Below are 22,178 nucleotides of genomic sequence, written 5' to 3'. Positions count from 1 at the left end.
TGTTCTCCAATGTTTGACAACGTTGCATAGTCTGCGCAGCTAAATTTTTAGTGTAAAACAGCGTGGGATCGGGGGTGACATATATCCTGAGGTATCCAAAGCCCTCGACGTCCCTCTCTACGTCGTAGCCTGACGGGAGTGTAGGGATCGGTCTGTGGAGGGCGAAAATCAGTGATTTGGACCAGTTGATTGAGTATCCCAAATATTTACCAAAGTTAGTGAAGATATTTAAAGGTCTATGTACTGATCTTGCTGGCGACGCCAGATATAGTAGAATATCATCAGCGTAGAGGGATATTCTGTCTTCCCTCCCCTCCACCCATTTCAGCCCCCTCAACACTGGATCTCCTCTGACCCACGACGCCAGTGGCTCTAATATCAGTGAGAAAATCTTTGGGGGCAGGGGGCAACCCTGTCTTGTGCCCCTTCTTAATGAGAACATTCTGGATAGGCGGTTGTTGACCTTGACTTGGCCTTTGAGGTACGTGTAGGGTAACTTAACCCACCCTAGGAATTTCGGGCCAAACCCTAGGCTCCGCAGCACTTCGAAGAGATATGGCCATTCAATGGAATCAAACGCCGTTCTGGCGTCCAGGGACAACACAACAACGTCCTCCTCTATGACGTGTTGATGGCCCAGGACATTGTGGAGGCGACGGATATTCAGTGCTGTGGTGTGGTTCAGCATAAAGCCAGACTGGTCTGCATGGACCAGTGATGTGAGAACAGGGGTGTGGCGAACAGCCAGGAGTTTCGCAAGGATTTTTGCCTCGGCGTTGATCAGTGAGATCGTCTATAGGAGTTACAACTATCGTTGGGTTTCCCTGGTTTACGGATAACCACGATAGAGGCCAATCGTTGATCCTCTGTCAGGATCCCCTTTTCATAGCTTTTATTATACTTGTCCCTCAGATGAGGCACGCCGAGCGAGGCGGTGGATTTGAGAAATTCAATGGGGACTCCGTTATGCCCCATTACCTTCCCCGATTGCATGCTGCTAATTGCAGAGCCAATTTTCTCGTCAGTGAGATCGACCTCCAACGCGTCCCTCTCCTCCGAGTACAGGCAGACGCATATCTGCCAGTAATTGGCGAGAGTCATCCGCCGTGGTGTCGATCGAGGGTGTGTATATCCGTTCCAGGTGATCCGTGAAAGCATCTGCGATTGCTTGTGGGTCCGTTATCGTCTGCCTGCTATTAGTTTGAAGTCTGGGGACCCAGCGTGCTGATTGTTCCCTTTTTTCCAACCATGCGAACAGCTTGCCCGCTCTATCCCCCAGTTCGTAAAGCCTGTGGCGAGTGGCCAGTAGTCTTACACTGGCTCACTCCCGAGCTAGGGTTCTGTATTCAGGTTGCTTAATGGTTAAGCTATGTTCGTGATCTCGCTAGGGGAGTGAGAGTGTGCCACCTCAAGTTGCAGAAGCTCTCCTTCAAGCTGTTCTATTTGTAGCTTTTGTTTCCTATTATACCCAACGTTGAGAGCCAGTGCCTGTCCCTTCACCACTGTTTTAAAGGCCTCCCTTATTATCTGCACAGAGTCCACCGAACCAACATTTTCCCTGAAATAGTTCTCGGACTGTGATATTAGGCTCTCTTTTATTTCTGGGATCCTGAGCAGCCAGGATCAGGGGGCCTCCGCCAGGGAGCCCCCTGATCTTCTCCGGTTTTGGACCATGCAAATTTATCGAGTTTGGTTTGCAGCAACGTTTTAGTGCCTCTCCGCCCTGCCATGGTCAATCATCTCATGGTGGGTGATAACTGGCGTAGTGTGGATCAAGTCCAGTAGTCTCTGCCGCCGACCCGGGGAACTCACGCCCCCGTCCGTGCCCACCTCACACCACTGTCCTTCGTGGCAGGGGGAACACGTGACCCTCAGGAAACGTGGTGCACCGAGGAGCCTTCACTTTGCAGCTGTGATGGAGGCACCACCACTGACCACGGGAATAGCGTGTCACCGCGGTCACCCACTAATGACCCGAATTGTGAGGCTGCCAAGCAGGCTGTTGCAGGGATTCGGCTCATGCACAGAACTATGCGCAGGAAACCAGGACCTCAGTGAATTGTGGTGTACCAAAAAACTCACCTCAGTACCCAGAAACCCTATCCGACCAGCATCGGTGTCCCATTCGTTATCCGTTTTATCGCGGAGGTCCCAATGTATAGACAACCCAGAACAAGCGACTTCTCAGGAATGGTGGGACTCAGAAATACCTGTTCGCTATTATTCATATATCCATCCACAACAAAGTAATCAGGCACACAGTAAAGTTTAAAAGGTTTATTTTATAAACTACGTGTCCTAAGATGCAGTACTTTGGCTAACATAAGCAGACAAATGATTATAATTAAAACCATCAGCATTGTTACAATACCATAGAAAATGAAAGGAGAAATCATAGTATAAATGACAGTGGAATGCAGCCACCTTCCTTTCGCTAGTAAACTAATATTATTAGGCTAATAGAAGGTCTCTAGGCTTGAATGGGGAACCCCATACTGTAAAGATCAGCTTTAGATGAATCGCATCACAGGATCAGCTTTGCTCTGCGCCTGGAAATGTTCTTCTCCAGAATGTGTTTCAAACGCATGCAAACTGTAATGTTAAAGGCTCTTGACATTCAGGTATTTGCAGCTGTGTGCATATTATGACTAGAGAGTGGGCCGATCAACCTGGACTCAAAAACATACATTGTCTGGCGGCTCAGAGTGTTTTGCACACAATGTTCAGACCAAGGTCGCAGTGCACGTCTAGGGATGTGAACAACAGACAGTTCTCATTTGAAGAAAAGGCAAGCAAGCAGTTCTCAAATAATAACATGTTTCAGCAGTGTCGTGTGCAAAAGCAGCAAAAGTGACAAGATGGCTTTCTAAAAGCTAATGCGCTTATGCTAACATAGCAATGTATGCATCTAAATCGCTACCTTCACTACACCCCCCCCCCTTGAGCGGACCACGAACAAATAGGGATACAAAAAGGAACGCAGAGTTCAAGTTCGACAGAGCGGAACTAAGTGCATGTATTGGAAATCCAAATAAAGAGCAGTGAAAGTTCGAAAAAACCGTAATAAAAAAAAAAAATGGTGGAGAGGAGGAAAAAAAAATGGGAAGTCAATACATCATGCAAAAGCTCAACGAGCCCAGATGTAGGAACACACACACAATATGTGTGGCTTGTACAACTGAAGCTGGATGATAATGAAGTTAATCCATAAACGTGTAAGCACAGTACGTAGCAACAGCTTCCAAAAGGAAGTCATTGGAACGAGTTGCAAAAGTGTCCGCCATCCAGTCTAACAAGGTAAACGAACATACATGTTCTTCGACCACTGGAGCCTCTAGCTAGTTCAGAGGACAACTGGCGTGTTCTTCTAAATAACTTCGTACCAAGAAGTCATACGCTGCCATTCCGATGTCCCAATTCCCAAGGACTCCATGTGCCGCTCCACAGGCCATAATCCTAACACCAGAACAGTCCAACTCATGAGCCACTAATGGACTCATTAGTCGATCATAATCCGGGGCAGGAGACACCGAGTTTGACAAGCACAAATCCAGAGCCCATTCGAAAGGACAATCTAGGCAATGAAAAACAGGTTGTACGCATGCAAAGTAGGCAAACCGGAAGGATAATCCATAGGCTATGCTCAGGGTATCCAGTGGTAAAGTTCCATAGTATTCAAGCATCCGGTTACGAAGATGAAGCAGCCGGGACAGGCTGTTGTGTGACACACAGTGTGCAGCCATTGCGCAGTACGCAGACCAACAGCAGCACGCCAGCCGCGAGGGTGAGAATCAATGGGAGCCCTCCAAAGACGCTGGAAAAATAGAATGAAAAAAGGCCGGTATCACACCAAAAATAGTTTGGAAGGAGGTCACGAGGCCGGAGCCCACAATTTTGAAAATATGTACCAAGCAAGTTGTTGACGAGGCGTTAAATATAGTTTGAACCAGGGCACCAAAATGAAGTGGGAGATCAGTATTTAAAAGTGCTTGCACCTCGGTACGGGTGTTAGCTACGTGAAGGACAAATGTTTCACGGGACGAAGTCAGAGCGACCTCTTTTTGAGACAATAGAGCCCCTATTCTGCTCATCTTGTTGAACTCTGCTTTCAAGATTGAAATGGAAGGCCAGATGGATACATCCAGCCGCCCATGCAGGGGTGGGAAAAGGACTTTTTTACAGCAGACTACTCTCTGTGATACAGTCACAATGTAGGGAATTCCCACTAGCATTCCGCAGCAAGCCTCGTTATTCAATAGCAAATAACTACCGTTAGCTAGCAACGTAAAATAAGGTGTAATAGCTGGCACTGGTATCCCTTTCAGGACGCATGCTAAATTAGGCGCTTGCACATTGCACGCCCCATGCAATTGGATGTGCCTACAGACTACAGAGTGATCAGGTGTGGAAGAACATTCCTCACCCTTCAAATAAACTTCTTTACCTTCTCTCATGCACCTGTATGTAAATGGGAGTGACCATACTTCATGCAGGAAAGCAGTACCCAATGGTTCGTATCTGCCTAGGGCATAATGTTTCATGCACGAACTGAATTTAAACAATGGAAATGGCAATGTGATTAACCCGTGGAAAAGCCACACAGCTGAGTTCAATTCGGCAACTGAGAAAGGCAAATGTTCTAACTTTTCAATGTGCAGTAATGAGTATGATGCATCTTTCATGGACATGAATTGTTGTTTCGCAGTTAGATTAGAAGGAAGGAATAATGATGAAGTATTCATATAGTCCCAGGGGACTTTCCCAGCTTTTAACGTTTGCAATGTCCATGCACACTGCATTATAGAACGCAATTGATTCTGACCATGATATAAAACTACCGGAATCTGAAGCGCAGCATCAGATGTGGACGGTAAGTGTTCCTTCGCAAGACTATCTCTAGTCTCTTGTAGACTCTGTAACACAGCACAATGATCATATACGTCAAAGGGTGCGGCAGACGCTGCCATGTCTAGACCATCAAGGTCCGGCACAAACATTTTTATGCCAAAGAGCATCATGTATGGGGTCCGCCCACCCAGAGACCTTCTAGGGAGATTATTAAGTGCACGTTGGACATTATACAAATGGGCTAACCAGTTCCGTCCAGTGCCTAAAACCCTAGCTGTCAAGGATTGCTTTAAGTCACGGTTCATCCGCTCCACTACACTATGACCCTCAGGTAGGTATGGAGACGAAAATTTGACTTGGACCCCAACATTTTTCATGGCTTCTTTGTACACCTTAGAGGCGAACGCAGGGCCCTGATCAGAATGAAAGGTACCACACGCAAAACTTCCCACAAAGACACGCAAATCCCTGATGACAGTACGGGCATCAGCACTCCTTTGTGGCCATACCCATAGAAAACGTGTGCACGAATCCACTGCAACTAAGATATACTTGTACGCAGTATCAGAGGAGAATGGACCGCAGTGATCCAGATAAACACACCCAAGTGGTTTATTGGATATGTACAACTGAGTTTGTGGTGGACGCGCAGCAGTTGAAGGTTTAATCTGCTGGCAAATGTCACAATCAAGAACATACGTGCAAGCTTGTTTATATAACCCGTGCCACCAGTAACGTTGTTGTAACAGAGAAACAGTTGCTGCAACGCCGGCAAGGGCAGACGCCATACCCTCGTGAGCCGCTGATATCAGAGATGGTCTGCAGTCCGTGTTGGGAATCAATCTGTCACCAACGTCGTTAATTCTCACTAATGGGACTTTATCAGGACTTAAGTGATAATGGTAACGAGAAGGGAAACCCCTCGGGTAAATACTTCCCTTCTCTGTAGCAGCAATAGCTGCCAAGATGTCATCATCGATCTTACTTTTTGATCTTGTAACTGCTGCTACTAAATATGTCGCCACTGCTGTTTTCGCCGCTTCGTCAGCTAAGCTGTTACTGACAGCGTGGACACCAACTCGCTGGTGCCCAAGAGTGTGAATTACATTCATGAGAGGCAGATATTCTTTAAGTTCTGCCACTCGAACCCAAAGCATTTTTTGCTTAATTGTGCTACCTTTGGAATCACGATATTCATTTTGAGACCAAAAGAATAGATTGTCGTTGAAGGACTGAACACAGTAAAATGAGTCACTTACTATAGGAGTAGTGACTCGAGGATCAGCAAACTCCAGTGCAAGCACCAGAGCACGTAGCTCCGCCAACTGTGCGGCACAATCACCCAATGACTGCGTATTCACGACATCAGATTGGAAGTCACCATTTACGAAAGTACCTGCCACAATTGCACAAGTTGCTGAATAGGCGTGCTTCGATCCCGTCGCCGGTTGCGCCGAACCGTCAGTATAAATGACACAATGGTAATCTTCGAGCGGGCGCAAAGACCGAGGAGCCGGATGAATGAATTGATATTGCAAGTACTCCTGCGTCTGTAATGAGGCATCAAAGATATAAGTGATATCTGGCGATGTCAGTGAAGTGGCCCATTGTATGGATGCAAAGCTTTTGAATTGGGTATACTGGCTTTCGTCATTGCCTCTAGGGCAGGATATGGTGTGACCACCAACATGCGTTTTCCTTGCGACAGCGCTCGTTCTTTAAGAATCGCCATCTGCACCGCAGTCAAAACCTTTTCGACAGAGGAAAAGCGCAGTTCAGCCGAAGTGTACAGGTGTGATTTGTATGCAATGGGGACGGTGTCGCCCTCATTGAACGTTAAGTTCGTGAAACCCACCGCGCCTGGCACAATTCTTATTACCAGGTTTGTGTGGTTATCACGTGTCAGTAAGTATTTTGAAGCAAGAAGATCAGCCTGCTATGACTGCAAAATAGCTGAATGTTCTGGCAGCCAGCTCGATTTGGAAAAAGTTGGTTGTACCAAGGCATATAGCGTTTGATACGCTGGGCATAATCTGGAATGTACGTACGACCGAAATTCAGGAAGCCCAGTAACGATTGTAATTTCTTCAGTGTTGTCAGAGCACGCAAGCATGCACACTTTTCCAGAAAGTGAGGAGCTAATCCTCGACCCTCATTGTTGAGCTCGTAGCCCAAAAACAACACTGTATACTCTGCAATGTGAGACTTCGCAAAGTTGAATTTGTAACCGAAGTCTGCAAACATTACAATAATGCGATCAACGCGACACAGATGTGGCCACAACTCGTCGTCCGTGAGATAGATATCATCAACATACGAGTATGCATCTGGGTCAATGCTCTCTAACAGAGAGACTACAAAGATGCCAGGGCTGTTTTTATAGCCCATGGCCAATCTTTTAAATTGTTTTTGCTTGCCGCCAGAAGTAAACGCTGTCCACTGACTACTAATAGAGGACAGGTTATGGCTGTAAAAGCCATTTGATATGTCAAGTGTGGTTTTAAACCTTTTACGCACAAGACTATCAACTAGGGCAGAACTGTGGGTATTCTGTACCGCACATGTCCGGCAATGAGAGTTTAGGTGCCGGTAATCGAAAACTAGGCGGTACGACCCATCGGGTTTCGTTACAGTGAATAAAGGATTATTCATTGGTGACACACATGTTTCAATAACACCCTGATATTCCGATTGCTCAAGGATTTCCGCGACGTGAGATCTAGCTTCGCGGCGCATGGGATATTGGGGTTGTGGTTGAGGCATAGTCCGTAAGGGAATGTCATGGCTGGGGGACAATTTATCCCAGCCTACCTGAGTACGATACAAAGCCGGTGCAAGCACCTGAGCCCACTCTCCGGCAAACCTTTCAGCATGCTCCTTTGGCACAGTATGTGCAAAGGACGGGAGGATTACCTCCTCCCCTCTAGGAGCATCTAGAATGAAAGTCGGGGGCCAGTCCGCCTCCGCCAAGAGAATGTCATAGGAAGAGGTCAGATTATCCCAAAAAATCCCTTGTATTGTGCGTTGTATGTCACCTTCAATTAAGAGGACTATGTCATATAGTCTGTCAGGGGGAGCCACTCTAGTGTCCGCAGTTTCTACAGTAATGAACGTGTCAGTTGCTGTCGCCTCCAGAAATGGACGTAGTGCTTGCCGCACTACTGTAACCTCCGCTGCGCTGTTGAGCAGCGTTATCGCCCATGTCAGGTTCCGAAGCTGCGTCCGCACTATCTGTGGCATACCTCGCTGTTAGCGCAGCAACCTTCTTCTTCTGAAACGGGGGACGTTGAAGTGCAAACTCGTCTTGCTTTCCTTTACCGTTAGCCTAACGGGGTTGCTCATGTCCTTGTTGGGCACCCCGACCTTTGCCACGTTCTCCTCCACCGGACTGCGAGGCCGATGTTTCCTGTGAAGAACGAGGAGAACGTTCAGTAACCTGAAATCTATCAGGTGACTTAATACTAGTGCGATCGCGCAAATCGTATGTGCGCTCACTAGTCGGCTGTGTGGGAGACACAGGACGAGACCCCCGTTTCTGTTGCTGCTTTCCCTGTTTCTTTTGTCGCCAATTTTGCTTTGGAAAAGTTGGACGATAGTCTTAAACAGACGAGCTCACCTTAGTTTGTTGTATCAGGTCAGGAATGACTATAGTTGGTTTAACCCCTAAACTATTGCGGCCAATTGTTCTATACGCCTCCACAATAATTTTAGGCAACTCTTTCGGCTTATCGAGTTCATCGACGCGGGCTAACCCATTAGTCACTTGGAATTGTACCGCATCTCCCTTGAGGTTACCAAGGACGAGAGAGGCAACTACGTCGAATACTCCGACAAGTCGCATTCCCAACTCAACAGCCGCCTCCGGACCGTGGTTATCTTGAACACGTTTAATTACGGAGGGAAGTACAGCCATAGACGGAGTGCCAAAGCACTTCGAGTAGACTACGGCAAAAACCTTACCCCAGTTGTCACAATCGGACACTTCTGGAACTAAGTCTTTCGGCAAACTAATGGTGAGTATTCTGTGTTTCTCCACTATTGTAGAGTGTGGAAACACTGCTTCCAGTTGGTAAAATTTCTCGGCAAGCCAATAAGGCAAATTGTCCTTATTCTGGGGGCGCTTGCCCATCACCGAATTAACTATGACTGGGCTAATAACAACTGCAGGATGACCAGCTGGTAGACCCGCAACAGCAGGTGCCCCCACCTGCACGTTGCGTGAACGTATTGCACCAAAGCCCTATAAACTGTAATTAGGGCAGTATCGAGTGTACGCAGTTCATCCACCGCAATAGTCAAATAGTGGGGGTGAGGCGTAAATCCGGCCAGCACCGGCCACGTGGCCCCTGGAATTGACAAAGGGCCGAGTCTAGCTGGTGCAACCGCATGGGGAAGGGCGCCATTAAACCAAATGCTTTGCTGCCAGGCTGAAAGGGGAATCTCCAGCGTCCTGTATGGCGTATAATTTGCTGGGACCCGTGTGTGAGTATACGAGTGAAACGTCTTATCATTCGCATTCACTTCCGGCAGCGTCACCCAAGAGTAAAACAAATCGTAAGGGTGAGACGCGTCCGCACTCACCACAAAAATTACGGCCATCCCATCGTCCGGTACCCCATACTGCGTCAAATGATGCCGCAACGGAGTACGACTATGCGCTGCAGTTTCAACCACCATAAGGACACAGAGAAGAACAACAACGGATTTTAAAGTAGCACAAGGTTTCAGAAATATAAAAACACCTTTTTAATTAACAAGCTTGTATGAACCTATTAGGTTACTAACAGGTAGGTGAAATCCGTCACTTCCGCTATCTGGAAACAAGAGTGAGGGTGTTGTGGACTAATATAAGCACTACTAAGGCGTTTCAAATCAAAAGACCAAACGTTAGGTGCGCCATGTTGCAGGGATTCTGCTCATGCACAGAACTATGCGCAGGAAACCAGGAGCTCAGTGAATTGTGGTGTACCAAAAAACTCACCTCAGTACCCAGAACCCCTATCCGACCAGCATCCATGTCCCATTCGTTATCTGGATTATCGCGGAGGTCCCAATGTATAGACAACCCAGAACAAGCGACTTAGAGTATTCTCAGGAATGGTGGGAATCAGAAATACCTGTTCGCTATTATTCATATATCAATCCACAACAAAGTAATCAGGGACACGGTAAAGTTTAAAAGGTTTATTTTATAAACTACGTGTCCTAAGATGCAGTACTTTGGCTAACATAAGCAGACAAATGATTATAATTAAAACCATCAGCATTGTTACAATACCATAGAAAATGAAAGGAGAAATCATAGTATAAATGACAGTGGAATGCAGCCACCTTCCTTTCGCTAGTAAACTAATATTATTAGGCTAATAGAAGGTCTCTAGGCTAGAATGGGGAACCCCATACCGTAAAGATCAGCTTTAGATGAATCACATCACAGGATCAGCTTTGCTCTGCGCCTGGAAATGTTCTTCTCCAGAATGTGTTTCAAACGCATGCAAACAGTAATATTAAAGGCTCTCGACATTCAGGTATTTGCAGCTGTGTGCATATTATGACTAGAGAGTGGGCCGATCAGCCTGGACTCATAAACATACATTGTCTGGCGGCTCAGTGTTTTGCACATAATGTTCAGACCAAGGTCGCAGTGCACGTCTAGGGATGTGAAGAACAGACAGTTCTCATGTGAAGAAAAGGCAATCAAGCAGTTCTCAAATAACAACATGTCTCAGCAGTGTCGTGTGCAAAAGCAGCAAAAGTGGCAAGATGGCTTTCTAAAAGCTAACGCGCTTATGCTAACATAGCAATGTATGCATCTAAATCGCTACCTTCACTACAAGGCCACATAGGCACTGTCCAGGGGCCCCCTCAAATGCCAGGCCAGAAGAGTGCCCCACTCATCCACCGATATGGGGATCAACACGGGAGCTCTCATCTCCCCTGTCACACAGCAGGTAGTCTCTGCGGTGTTGAGCGCCTCTGCGCTGGGTTCACCGTACTTCACTGGGTCGCGGCACCCTGCTGCCCACAGGCCCCGCGGGAGTGCTCCTGCAGCCTTTTGTGCGCGCGCTTCCTGGTGCCGCGACCTCGGGTCTGGCGGGGCCTCCTCCCGCCTTCTTGGGCACAGATCCAGCCACAGAGTATCACCGCACCTGTGTCGGAGCGTTGTCCACGCCTGGGACACCTCCGATATCATTGTGCCCACGTGGTCTCCTCGCGAGCCGGCGCACTGACGCCAGTTGCAGGATGAATGCGGAGCAAACCGGCGCGGACCACACACCCATGGCAGAGGATATCCCACCGCGGGCAGCCCCTGACCTCCAAGCATCCTCGAGCCTCGCGGCAGGCAGCCAAGGTAAGCGTAGAGCACCGCCACCTCAGAGCTTACCTAATTGCAGCAGTGTCACCGCAGCCGCTGTGCCGCCATTTTGTGCCGTCTCTGCATCGGCAGACCCGCAGCCTCTTTCTCTCGACTCCGCACCTCCAGGCACCGGAACTACAGACAGCAGGCGCCCGCTGCAACCAGGGCTGGGTGTGCACCTGAATTGGGGTTCGTATTCGAGTTTTTGAGCAGGATTTATGACGGATGACGGGCGAGGGCTCCGGAGCCTTGCTAGTGCGCGGCCATTCCTGTCGGCTGCTGGCCACGCCCCCCCCCCCAACTGTAGGGGAATATTGAGGGGGGAACTGACGGTGCACTATGTGGTTCCAGGGATGTCACAGTGGCCTCTCTTCATATATCGAAATTGCATTTCCTAGAGACCTAAGGAAATATTTTCAGATCCCGTTTGGCACTTGGGTATATTCAGCAGTTGAGGAATCTGCAAATAGATAGAGTATCCACACAAAAAATCGTTATCGAAGGTAAGTAACTCCTTCTTAGTGAATAATCTAACAGCAGATTCTCATTGCCCACCCACTTACCTGTTCTGTGGTGAGGAATTTCAAATTCAATATGTAATAAGGTTCCAATTTAACTGTCACACACCACCATTACAAATCTAGTTTGCATATAAGGGTGTGAAAGTAAAAAGAAGACAACTGTCTTCAGCATACAGTCATTGCTGCTATATGTGGTTCTGTGTCACAACCTCACCTGCTTGCATACCAGAGCCTATTGCAAGGGTTTTCGGATCCAATCTGGTGCTTGGTGTGCTTACAAGATGAGGAGTTTGCAGTTTAATATAAAATCCATGACAATGATCGTTATGGAAGGTTTGTAACTGATTTATTACTGAACGTCCACATTGATGATGCTTCCATCTCACTTATTTTTCTAATTTTCCCATCTACTACTTCTACATTGGTTCAGATAATCAGCATTCTCATTTTAGTTTGGTCAACCACAAAGATTTTTCAAGGAAATGCCAGTGAATATCTACTAGCACCTCTGTTCATTCACATTTGAGTCCGTGGTTTAGATATGGCTTCAGAGTGTCTTTGACAAGGTGTTTATTGTCTGTAACTGTCGTTTAGTATTTGAATCTGACTTTGTTTCGATGACTTGAAATGAAAATCTGGAGAGCTTATTAGATGACGAATGGAGAAGGATTTGAGCCAGCAGAGTGATCAGAAAGAATGGTATAGAGAGTTTCAATCTGGTCTATTACTTGTCCTCGCAACTATGCATTTGGGCCAAAAAAAACAACACAGTGGTATCCCATCTCTCCTGCTTCAAGGTGTGCAAGAGAGGACGTATGAGAGGCTGTCTTTCATCTGGCTCTTCACTTACTCTGTCGGCTGTACAGTGGACAGTCCACTATGTTAAAGTCAATCTCAAGGTAGTAAATGTCAATATATGGTGGCATACTTCACACACTGGAAAGTTTATCTTTCCTAAAGCATGAAAGATCAATGATAGGTCTGTGTGGATTATTTTTTTCACGCTCTGAGTTGCCCATATTTGCAAGTGAATCAAAATTATTATGGCCTCCCAAACCTTTTGATCTGCATTTGTTTGTGGAGCAGCAGGCATTACAGTGTAGTATTAAGCCTGTCAACTGAGTCTTTTCTTCTGTACTTATCTAAGAACAGAAGTCTGTAGGAAGCCTGTGAACAGACTGTAGGGTGACGAGTGCTGTCAGTGTGCCAATGTGTCAGGCACACTTTCCAGTGTAATGTTGAACATACGTCTTGTGAGTTAGTGGTCTTTTTTCCAAGCCCACCCTTCTCTGCTCTTTTGTTTGAAGCTGAACAAAACTTAGAATATCCCTGTATCACATTAGTACAAACCAGCAGCATGCGTCCAGCAGGTTTGCTCCAATTAGTTTGGGTACAAGCTACATAGAACATCAAAACCATGCCAAAGCCTTGGCACTAACGGGACTCACCCCAAATGTACATTATATTAATTAGCTAACTGGATCACCAAGGAGGGTGCGTACGTTAGAAGGGACATCCAAAGTGTGCCTCAGTGGACAGTTTCCTGCTCAGAAGTCTCTGTAGCCAAGCAGGGTGTGGCTCTGAAGAGAGTGCCCTGGACATTACCACTTCAATAGGACTCAGCATCCTGTGTTGTGATCATACATTCTGTAGATGTCTGTCCTCAATGAGAATAGTTGAAAAGACTCCTTGTCAAATGCTTCAATGCAAACCCAATGTAGGAGAGCTGTATTTACAGGTTAGTAACTTTGTCCAATGCAGTGTGCAAGCCATTACAGTAGCATTACATAATTTGATAAAGGTACTCAGTATCATCGCCAAATATTACACCTGAAATGGCCTAGACAACAGATTTATAATGAGTAGTTAAAGCCTACTTGATCCCACTCTGCAGAGCAGAGTGCTAGACTTTTTCTGGTACTGTGACCAGGGAAATTTATGTCATAAGTACGCTTTCCAAAGAAGTCTAACTAAACTTCACCTACATATTATCCCCCCTCGAAGAGAAAATGTTGGTCTGCTCAGTGATCACAATATGGTTCACCCTGTTTTTGCTGAGAATTAACCTCTTGTGTGCTTCCAAAGGCTGAGCTGTGTGTGCACATCTCTCGGCCATTGGTGACTTGACATAGGGGTTAATGAATGCATTTCTGCAGCACCCCAGGCATTTTCCTCTATATATGTGACTCGAACTGTAGGAAAAATTCGAAATTTAGCTTATCCTGCCCCTTAGGATATGACAAGTGTGCAGAAATGGGGTTTATTACATGGCGCGGTTGTGCAAACTCACTGAGTAATACACTCAGCAAACCCCTTTAGGACTAATGGGCTTCGTTTGGCAAACCTTCAGCTCAGTCCTGGGTAGGTGTGGCTCTGAGCAGCAAGGCTTATGCAAAGGAACAAGTGTAAAGCATTTAAACCGCACCAAAACAATTGTAGAAGAAATTGTCATGACACTCGAGAAATCCGACACCGACACCAATTTATAAAAATAGACTGTATTTGTAGAAACCGCAATGAAAAAGATCTACCGGAGATATAAATTTTACAAGGTATAGTAAATCAAAGCATGTGACTCACCCGCAAACTCCTGCAAGTCGGCGGATGGCGGTGGTCTGAAGATTCTGGGCTATCAACTTGCCCCAGCAGGCTTCTCAGCTGTTGTGGTCCTGTGCTGTGAACGGGGGGGGGGGGGTCTTCCAACTGACCCTTGGTGTATTTACTTTGGATGGGCTCTAGAGATGACTGCTCCTTGAGCAGGACATAGCAGACACAGTCCCTCTACTTTGCTAGCCACCAGATTAAGGAGGTGTAGTCCACACCGGTGCAGCCCCTCTTTGCTGGTTCAACGGTGCATCAGGGCAGTCCTTCTTGTCCAGTTGGGATCTGTGTACCACAGGTGCCCTATTTATGCTCAGAACGTGCCCTCAGAGTAGACGCAGTCAGTAGCTAATGCACTACTACATTCCCTCCTTCCTGACGACTACTTCCTAGGAAGTGTGGCAACCAACTATCTCAAGTTTCACCATTCTGCGCACTCCCAACATAGTAGAATCCCTCTCTCTGATTCCAGAGCTGTCTATCCCAACCCAGAGGTGTGGCTCTCAAGGGGGTTACAGGCCCATGGAAAACCAGTTTGGCAACTGGTTTCCCCTTCCCTACCCCAAGTGCCAGCCAGTCTACTTAGACAATGAAACAGTATATGTCCCAAGTGTTACTCATTTGCCATTCACAGGCAGCTTCTCCTTTTAAGCTTGCCTTTTGGGCCAACACGTGTGGCTTCCTGCATGAGGGAGGTAACACCTCTCTTTGGTGCAGGCTTCTATTTTCTCCTTTTCTGGGAGTTATTATCATGTCTCTCCAGGAGGGCAGGGAGCTGTCTGGGGGCAGACCCCGGGGACAACTGTAAATGGGCGACTGAAGTGGCAACTTCTAAAATTGCACTTTGCTCACCATAGACGTTAAAATCTATTTAACCATTATATCATATTTAATGTACTGATTGTTTTGATACTTTACCGCACCAACTTAAGTAGTCCCATTCAGACGTTAGCAGGACTGAGGTGTCAAACAGTAACTCTGCACTTGCCAATAGGGCTACTAGCCTTTCCAAAGTAAAAACGACAATTGAGAGTTTTTACTGCTGGAGCATGTAAAAGTAGTTGTTTTACTTTTTACATACAGCACCCTGCCTTAGGGCTCATTAGGCCTACCTAAGGGGTGACTTACATATATTAAAAATGAAGCTTTGGGTTTTTGCCATTACTTTAAATGGCAAGTCGAGTTAGCAGTTTTAAACTGCACTTCTGGTTTGCAGTGGCAGACTGGAGCTATGTTTTGCCTTGTTGTACTCCTGGTCGTGCACTGGTGCTGCAGTCTACGAGATACACCTCCACATACAGGCCCTAGGTGCCCCTGGTACTATTTGCTAGGGACTTAAGTTAAGTGTGGCTATGCCAATTGGGGACAACTAACCAAATATACACCATTTTAAGGGTCAGAGCACATGCACAGAGTCCTGTTTAGAAGGGCTCAGGGTGTTTTAGAGCCATTATACCAATACCTAGCAGTCACAGTGGGGGCAAAAAGGGGAGGGGTGAACCTACAAAAACCCTGCTCAGCCAACACGCCGCATAAGATGATAAGCGGTAGACCTGCAAACCAGCACACACATTTTGCAGTGAGGCCAATAAGGAGAGAGACAGGTCAAAAAGTCCAGGTGAAATACAAAGACACTTTTAACACAAGTACTGGCAAGGTTGCTGAGAGGCTTTATGAAGGTTGCTCTGGTGCAAGATCATTCCAAATAGCCACTAAAACACATGTAGCTTGTGACACCGGGAGCCAAGCCCAGCTCAGTGATTCTTTAACAGACTACAGGAGAGTGGGCTTTTTTTCATGGTGGGCCAGTGTAGGGGTTAGAACAGAATTTGGGGTAGGACAGTTCTTAGGCAGTGTTCTGGCAGCCAAGCAGAAAAGCTTCTTTTGGGACCACCAGTAAAAGCATACTGAAATTGATATAGCCTTTGGAGTCAGGCGCCACTTGCAAGACTGCAGCAGGCTGCAGTAGCTCTCTCCTGCAGTGGTGAATGGTTTTCAGGTAGTCATACAGCAACAGACATTAGAAGACCAAAGACATCAATACAACACCAGCTTGACAATTGCTTCCACCCACAAGAGGAATTGGTTGTGTCTGGGTACATTAGAGAACAGCTCAAATTAGAGGAAAGCTCAGCTGTCTATTGTTAGACTCTCCAAGTCCCCACCATGTTACTTAAAATCCATCAAGGATCATCTAAAATATGTTATCAAGAATTCCAATGTTTTCCTCACTCATGTTCACTTGTTAAAAAGGGAAATGACATAAAGGTGATCTTGCTCCTTAAATGTATTTATATTGCAGAACCCGATCCCATTCAGGAACTTACCTATGATCTTCGCTGCCAGTGTGATGCCATCAGGGTGACTAAGACGGTGCGCCCTTTCAGTTTGGCTTGCTGTCCTGTGAGTGAGAACTCTGTGGCGCTGATCATCAGTGATGGACGGGTCATGATTTGGGAGCTGAAGTCCTCCATCATGGGTCGGAACAACAGGACGGGGTAATTCTATCATGTCTATTTTGGATCTGAAATTTCTTTTGCCCATTTATATCCATCATCTTGTATTTTGATTATTAAATATTTGGTCGCACCTTTAGAAGTTGTGGAATAGGTTCTGGGAGAGTGCATGATACCTTGCACACTGAAAGCATATTGATTTCAGATTGTATGATTTCCTTCCATAAAAGTTGATTACAGCCTTCATTGTGCAAAGTATAGAAATAGGAGTTGATAGTTATTTGATGCCTCATTACCTCGTCCCCAGACTTTTGCCTGGTACCCCCACCCCCACACCACTCTCACCCAGTCTTCTCTCAGAAGTGAATAATTATGAGGGGATTCATGAATACCACAGCTAATCCCTCAGTAATTCTTCATTTGCCCATATAGTTTCACACTGAGGTGTAGGTTAATTTGAACAGTTAGTGCACCCAAGTCAAAAGCATATGGCCTACGGTGTTATATTTGGAATTTTAACTCCCATTACTAGCCTTCTCTGATTATGAATGGGTTCTTGGGACTGTCTGAGAATGGTCACAGTCAACTCTCTAGCCAAAAAGTGCTTTTTGTTTTGGGTAGATCATTTACACATAAAGATATATGTCAACATCGATCTAGCTGGCCAAGTGTTTGTACTATGATTAGAATTAAAAAAAATTAGAAAAAAGTGTGAAAAAAATAAATGTGTGTGTATATATATATTGTAGATAGTTATAGTTAGGACCGTGTTTCCATAGGAAATCTCAAAATTCTATTTTGAATAACTTTGGCGCCGGTTGACGAATCCTCGCGAAATTTTCAAATCTAATGGGGCGCTCCGCTCAGCTCCTACCCTGAAAGTCTCGGGGGGATTCGTCAAGCGGGGGCCGAGAAAAAAGGGGGGTCCCAAAACGCGTTTTCCCCATGCATTTTCCCATAGGACCTTTAGTCGAAAGTACAGCCCGAACGGCTGAACAGAATTACTTGAAATTTGGCAGAGAAGTAGTTCTCAGGTCAGGGATGTGCCTTTTGCATATATGGAGTCAATCTGTTCAGTAGTTCCTGAGAAAATTGCAGTTAAAGTACATAAATATCTATAGCCGCGCACCGTGCGCGCACCCTGACGTGCGCAATCGTAATTCTGATTGGTGGTTACATGTCAGTCAAATCGGTAACTATGTGGTATTAGCGAAAGGTGTACTGGCGCCTCATCTGATTGGCACTTGTGTTTCGTACGCTATTCTATGACGGTGCTACTGGGTGTAGAGGAACCACAAACTCTACAAAGAAAACCAACAATAATTCTTTTGAATCCCTAGCACACGTGAGTAAGTATTTATAACATAATTCATAAATTAAGAAGTATGAACATTTAGTAAGTAATTGCAGAGGACATGAGTCAGATCTTCATTCTTTCTTTAATATAGACGTGTTCTTTAGAAACTCCACAGCCAACACGTGTTTCGTCGTTACGGGAAGAATGGTCCCACGACTTTCTCAAGGCTATTCTTTCTCGTTTCTCGTTTTCGAAGCGTGGTACAAATTCTGGACCACACGGGGTTCAGTTCGTGGACGATGTAATGAAATAATTTCATGCAGATCCCTCCTTCGTTACGAGGTCTATTGATCGTGCTTCGAGTGCAGATAATTTCTCGTTTTCCAATTACACCGTCCCTTCGACAAATTCCGTAAAGCGAACGAGCTGAGTGCAGCTACCTCTTCCCGAGTGTCGACGGCAAGTGTGTGTTACATGTCAGTCAACGTTCGAATCGGTCGAAATCTGGAAGTGTCGGCCGCCATTTTGTTTGTTTTGAGTGCGAGAGTGAAAAAGGAAGGTGGCGAACGTGAAAAGGGGGCAGGGTAGAGAGTTCCTGACCCCCTAGCCTTTGTCAGGGGGTCCCTGAAGGACCCAGAAGGCAGAAAAAAAACATTTTAATTTTTTTTTAAAAAATCGCGGGGTGCGCGCACTGTGCGCGCACCGTGCGCGCACGGTGAAAAACCATTAAAAAAATAAATACATTTTTTAAAACGTACTTTATTGTAAAATATATATATAAAAAATATAATAATAAATACATAACTTAGCATTTAAAAAAACTTACAAATTCACTTAAAAAACCATAGGTTTCACACAGGTTATAGTTAGGTGGATATTTCTCTCGTAAAAACCAATGAAATTCCCCCGTTATAGTTAGTTCAGATAACTATAACTCGCGCGCCCGCAATCCACTGCTGATGACGTCACATATTACATCACTCAAGACATGGTCAGTGGCATCACTCATGACATCATCCTTGTGATAGAGTGGCGGTCGCGCGAGTTATAGTTATCTGAACTAACTATAACGGGCGCTGCATCTGGTTTGGTTTCGGATGCAGGCACAGGTACTGACAGGAGGCCAGAGAATTTGAAAGGGTGGTTCACGAAGTTGGAACGCACCTATGAAAAAGAAATCAGGAAGTGGTGGGAGGCGACCTCCCTACAGAGGTATCTGGATGTGGGCCGTATACCTCGGGGACTCCGGATTTATACCATCCCTTCATATGAAAATCCGGACCCTAATTTACTAAAAGACTGGGCAGAGCATACGGTGGCATCTTCCAAAGGAATGGTACAAATATTGATTAGATACGCCAAAAGCGACAGAACTAAACTCCTGGATGAAATCAATGAGATTGAGCAGCATATCTCTACTCTGGGGGAACACTCGGAGGTAGAAAATCTGAGAAGTCAAATGAAAAGTAGATTGATTTCATACGAAAATGACATTAAAAGGCGCAAACAAAGCAAGTTTGCGAGAGACCAACACGATTATGAATCGGGGAGAGTTCTGACGTTTGCCAGGAAGTATGATGCACCGAGGAAAACCCTACAGTCGGCAACCTCTAGGAACAGAGTAGTGGACCAAAGGGATACATCTGAGTCTGAGGTTGAAATCGAACAAGCAGAAATCGAAGTCACTCCGTCGGACCAAGGTGCGAGTGGCGGCAGGGAACCGGATTTTCCCAGGGAATACGAAATCATGAAAGAATCATGGAGAAGGTATCCGCAACGAGTGAAACCCCCAGACCGAAGCGTCGGAAAACCAGGAGAGGGGGCAAGAAACGGAAGAGGGGGCGGAGCACCCCGAATGACGAGAGGCAAGCGGGGGATCAACAGGAAATAAATAAGCAAACAGTAATTAATCTTTCCACGAGAACACTGACCCAGGATGAAATCTCAGTTCTCGAGAAAGGTCTCACATTCTGTCCAACTTCAGAATGGGATTATGTACAAACACGAATTGATTTATACTGTTTCATACGTAAATTAAAGTTACAGAAAACTTTCAAATTGCATCCAACCTTGCCCTCTCCAACCTCAGCAGGTCTATCAACGGACGAGCTCACAGGACATGACTCGGAGGCACTTCAAGCCTTGCATGATTTACAAATAGAAATGACAACAAATGAGCCGGAGGGACTCCCGCATCTTGGGATTGGACAAACCAGTGGCAAAAGCAAATTCAAAAAGAAATCAAGGTTTATCCCGAAAATGCCTTTTGATGCAATTGATTGCTTTCACGATTCTATGATCAAGGATCTGAACACTCTACGCATGCAAGATAAACCTCAACAACACACTAAAAAACGCCTTTTCAACCTGTCGAAAGCCCAATGGACAGCAGTTAAGACCCTTAGAGAAGACACTGGCATTGTTATCAAACAATCCGACAAGGGCGGTAATGTTGTCGTTATGTCCAAAGATTTCTACCGAGGCGAAGCCCTACGTCTTTTGGGTGACTCTTCAAGCTATTTACAAATCCAAAGGGAGAGGTACAACACCAGTGTGTTAGCACTTTACAATCTGCTGGATAAATGGAGGAACAGTGGCATCCTGGAGGAAGATGAATTTCAGTTCCTCAAAGTGGACAGTCCGGTTCTACCTACATTTTACCATTTACCTAAAATCCATAAGGACACCCTGAGACCTCCAGGACGTCCCATTGTTTCCAGCAAGGAGAGTCTACTCGAGAAAGTTTCTATCTATGTCGATCATTTCTTGTTCCCTCTGGTCAAGGATTTAAGTTCTTACATCCAGGATACTACAGATTTCATTAAACGCATTCAGGAAATACAGTGGGAACCGGACTTTGTGCTTATCACTATGGACATAACCAGTTTATACACTTGTATAGCACACACTGACGGTTTAGGGGCACTCCAATATTTTCTTAAAGCAAGACCCCTGAAATATCAGATGCACAACACTATGCTTTTTGAATTTGCTGAATTCTGTCTGCACAACAATATTTTTCTGTTTGGTGGGCAGCTGTACCTGCAGACCCAAGGTACCGCGATGGGCACGTGCTTCGCCCCCAGCTACGCGAACTTGTTCGTGGGCTGGTGGGAGAAGCACGTGGCCTGGTCGGAGGGCAATGAGGCATGGGTTGACAAAATTGCCCTATGGGCACGCTACATTGATGACCTGTTCATCGTGTGGAAGGGTACTCCTGATGAAGCTATAGAATATATCAATATCCTTAATACTAACTCTTTGAATCTTCATTTCACCAGCTTGATGAGCAAGACTGAGGTACCCTTCCTCGACCTCTCAGTATTCGTAGCAGATGGGAAAATTTGCACCAAGCTCTACCGCAAACCCACCGCAGGGAATTCAGTCTTACATTTTACTAGCCAACATCCACGGTCTCTCATTAACAGCATTCCTTATGGGGAGTTGTTGCGTCTTAAAAGGAATTGCACACTCCCCATAGATTACACCCAGGCAGCAAGTGAATCGCTCAGAAGGTTTAGACAAAGAGGTTACACCGACACTCTTCTGAGCGAAACGGCCCTTAAGGTGCAATCTATTGAGAGATTCTCCCTCCTTGGTATGGAACAACCCAAATTGAACCAAGCAAAAGATGATCCGGGTGGTCCCCGTCTTATTTTGGGCTACTCAACCAAGGCTGGGGTCATAAGAAAACTAGTAGAAAAGAATTGGAGTATACTACAGACCGATAACATCATCGGTCAAGATACATCTTGTAAGCCTGAGGTGACTTATCGTAAAAGCAAGTCATTAAAAGACTTGTTGGTACGTAGCCACTTTACTGATAAGGTTCCCAAAAACACTCCGTTAGGTTTCTATCCATGTGCCTCTTGCAAGGCTTGTAAAAACAGCAAAAAAGTGAAAGAATACAGTGTTCCAGGCAGAATAGGAACACGCAGTATTAATAAATTCCTCAACTGCAATACCAGTTTTGTTGTTTATTGCCTGGTTTGCCCGTGTGGTCTCCGATACATTGGGAGTACGATTCACCCTGCTAAGAAACGTGTTTTGGAGCACACACGGGCAATCACAAACCATGACACAGCATACCCTGTAGC

The 22,178-nt window shown here is 45.9% G+C and overlaps 1 protein-coding gene across 2 annotated transcripts in view; it reads left to right on the top strand.

The window, feature by feature from the left end:
* The window catches only part of WDR11 (WD repeat domain 11), a 671,833-nt gene that overhangs the window by 229,672 nt on the left and 419,983 nt on the right, over window positions 1-22,178 (top strand). For both annotated transcript variants that reach the window (XM_085602786.1, XM_085602777.1), the window contains exon 8: window positions 16,631-16,826. In XM_085602786.1, coding sequence (XP_085458912.1) covers window positions 16,631-16,826 — 196 coding nt within the window. The remainder of the gene's footprint in view (window positions 1-16,630; window positions 16,827-22,178) is intronic.

The sequence above is a fragment of the Triturus cristatus genome, chromosome 1_2 (assembly GCF_964204655.1).
Source record: "Triturus cristatus chromosome 1_2, aTriCri1.1, whole genome shotgun sequence".
In the NCBI taxonomy this organism is placed as follows: Eukaryota; Metazoa; Chordata; class Amphibia; order Caudata; family Salamandridae; genus Triturus; species Triturus cristatus.
The sequence above is the reverse complement of the archived record's forward strand: the minus strand, read 5'-3'. Positions and strand labels throughout refer to the sequence as shown.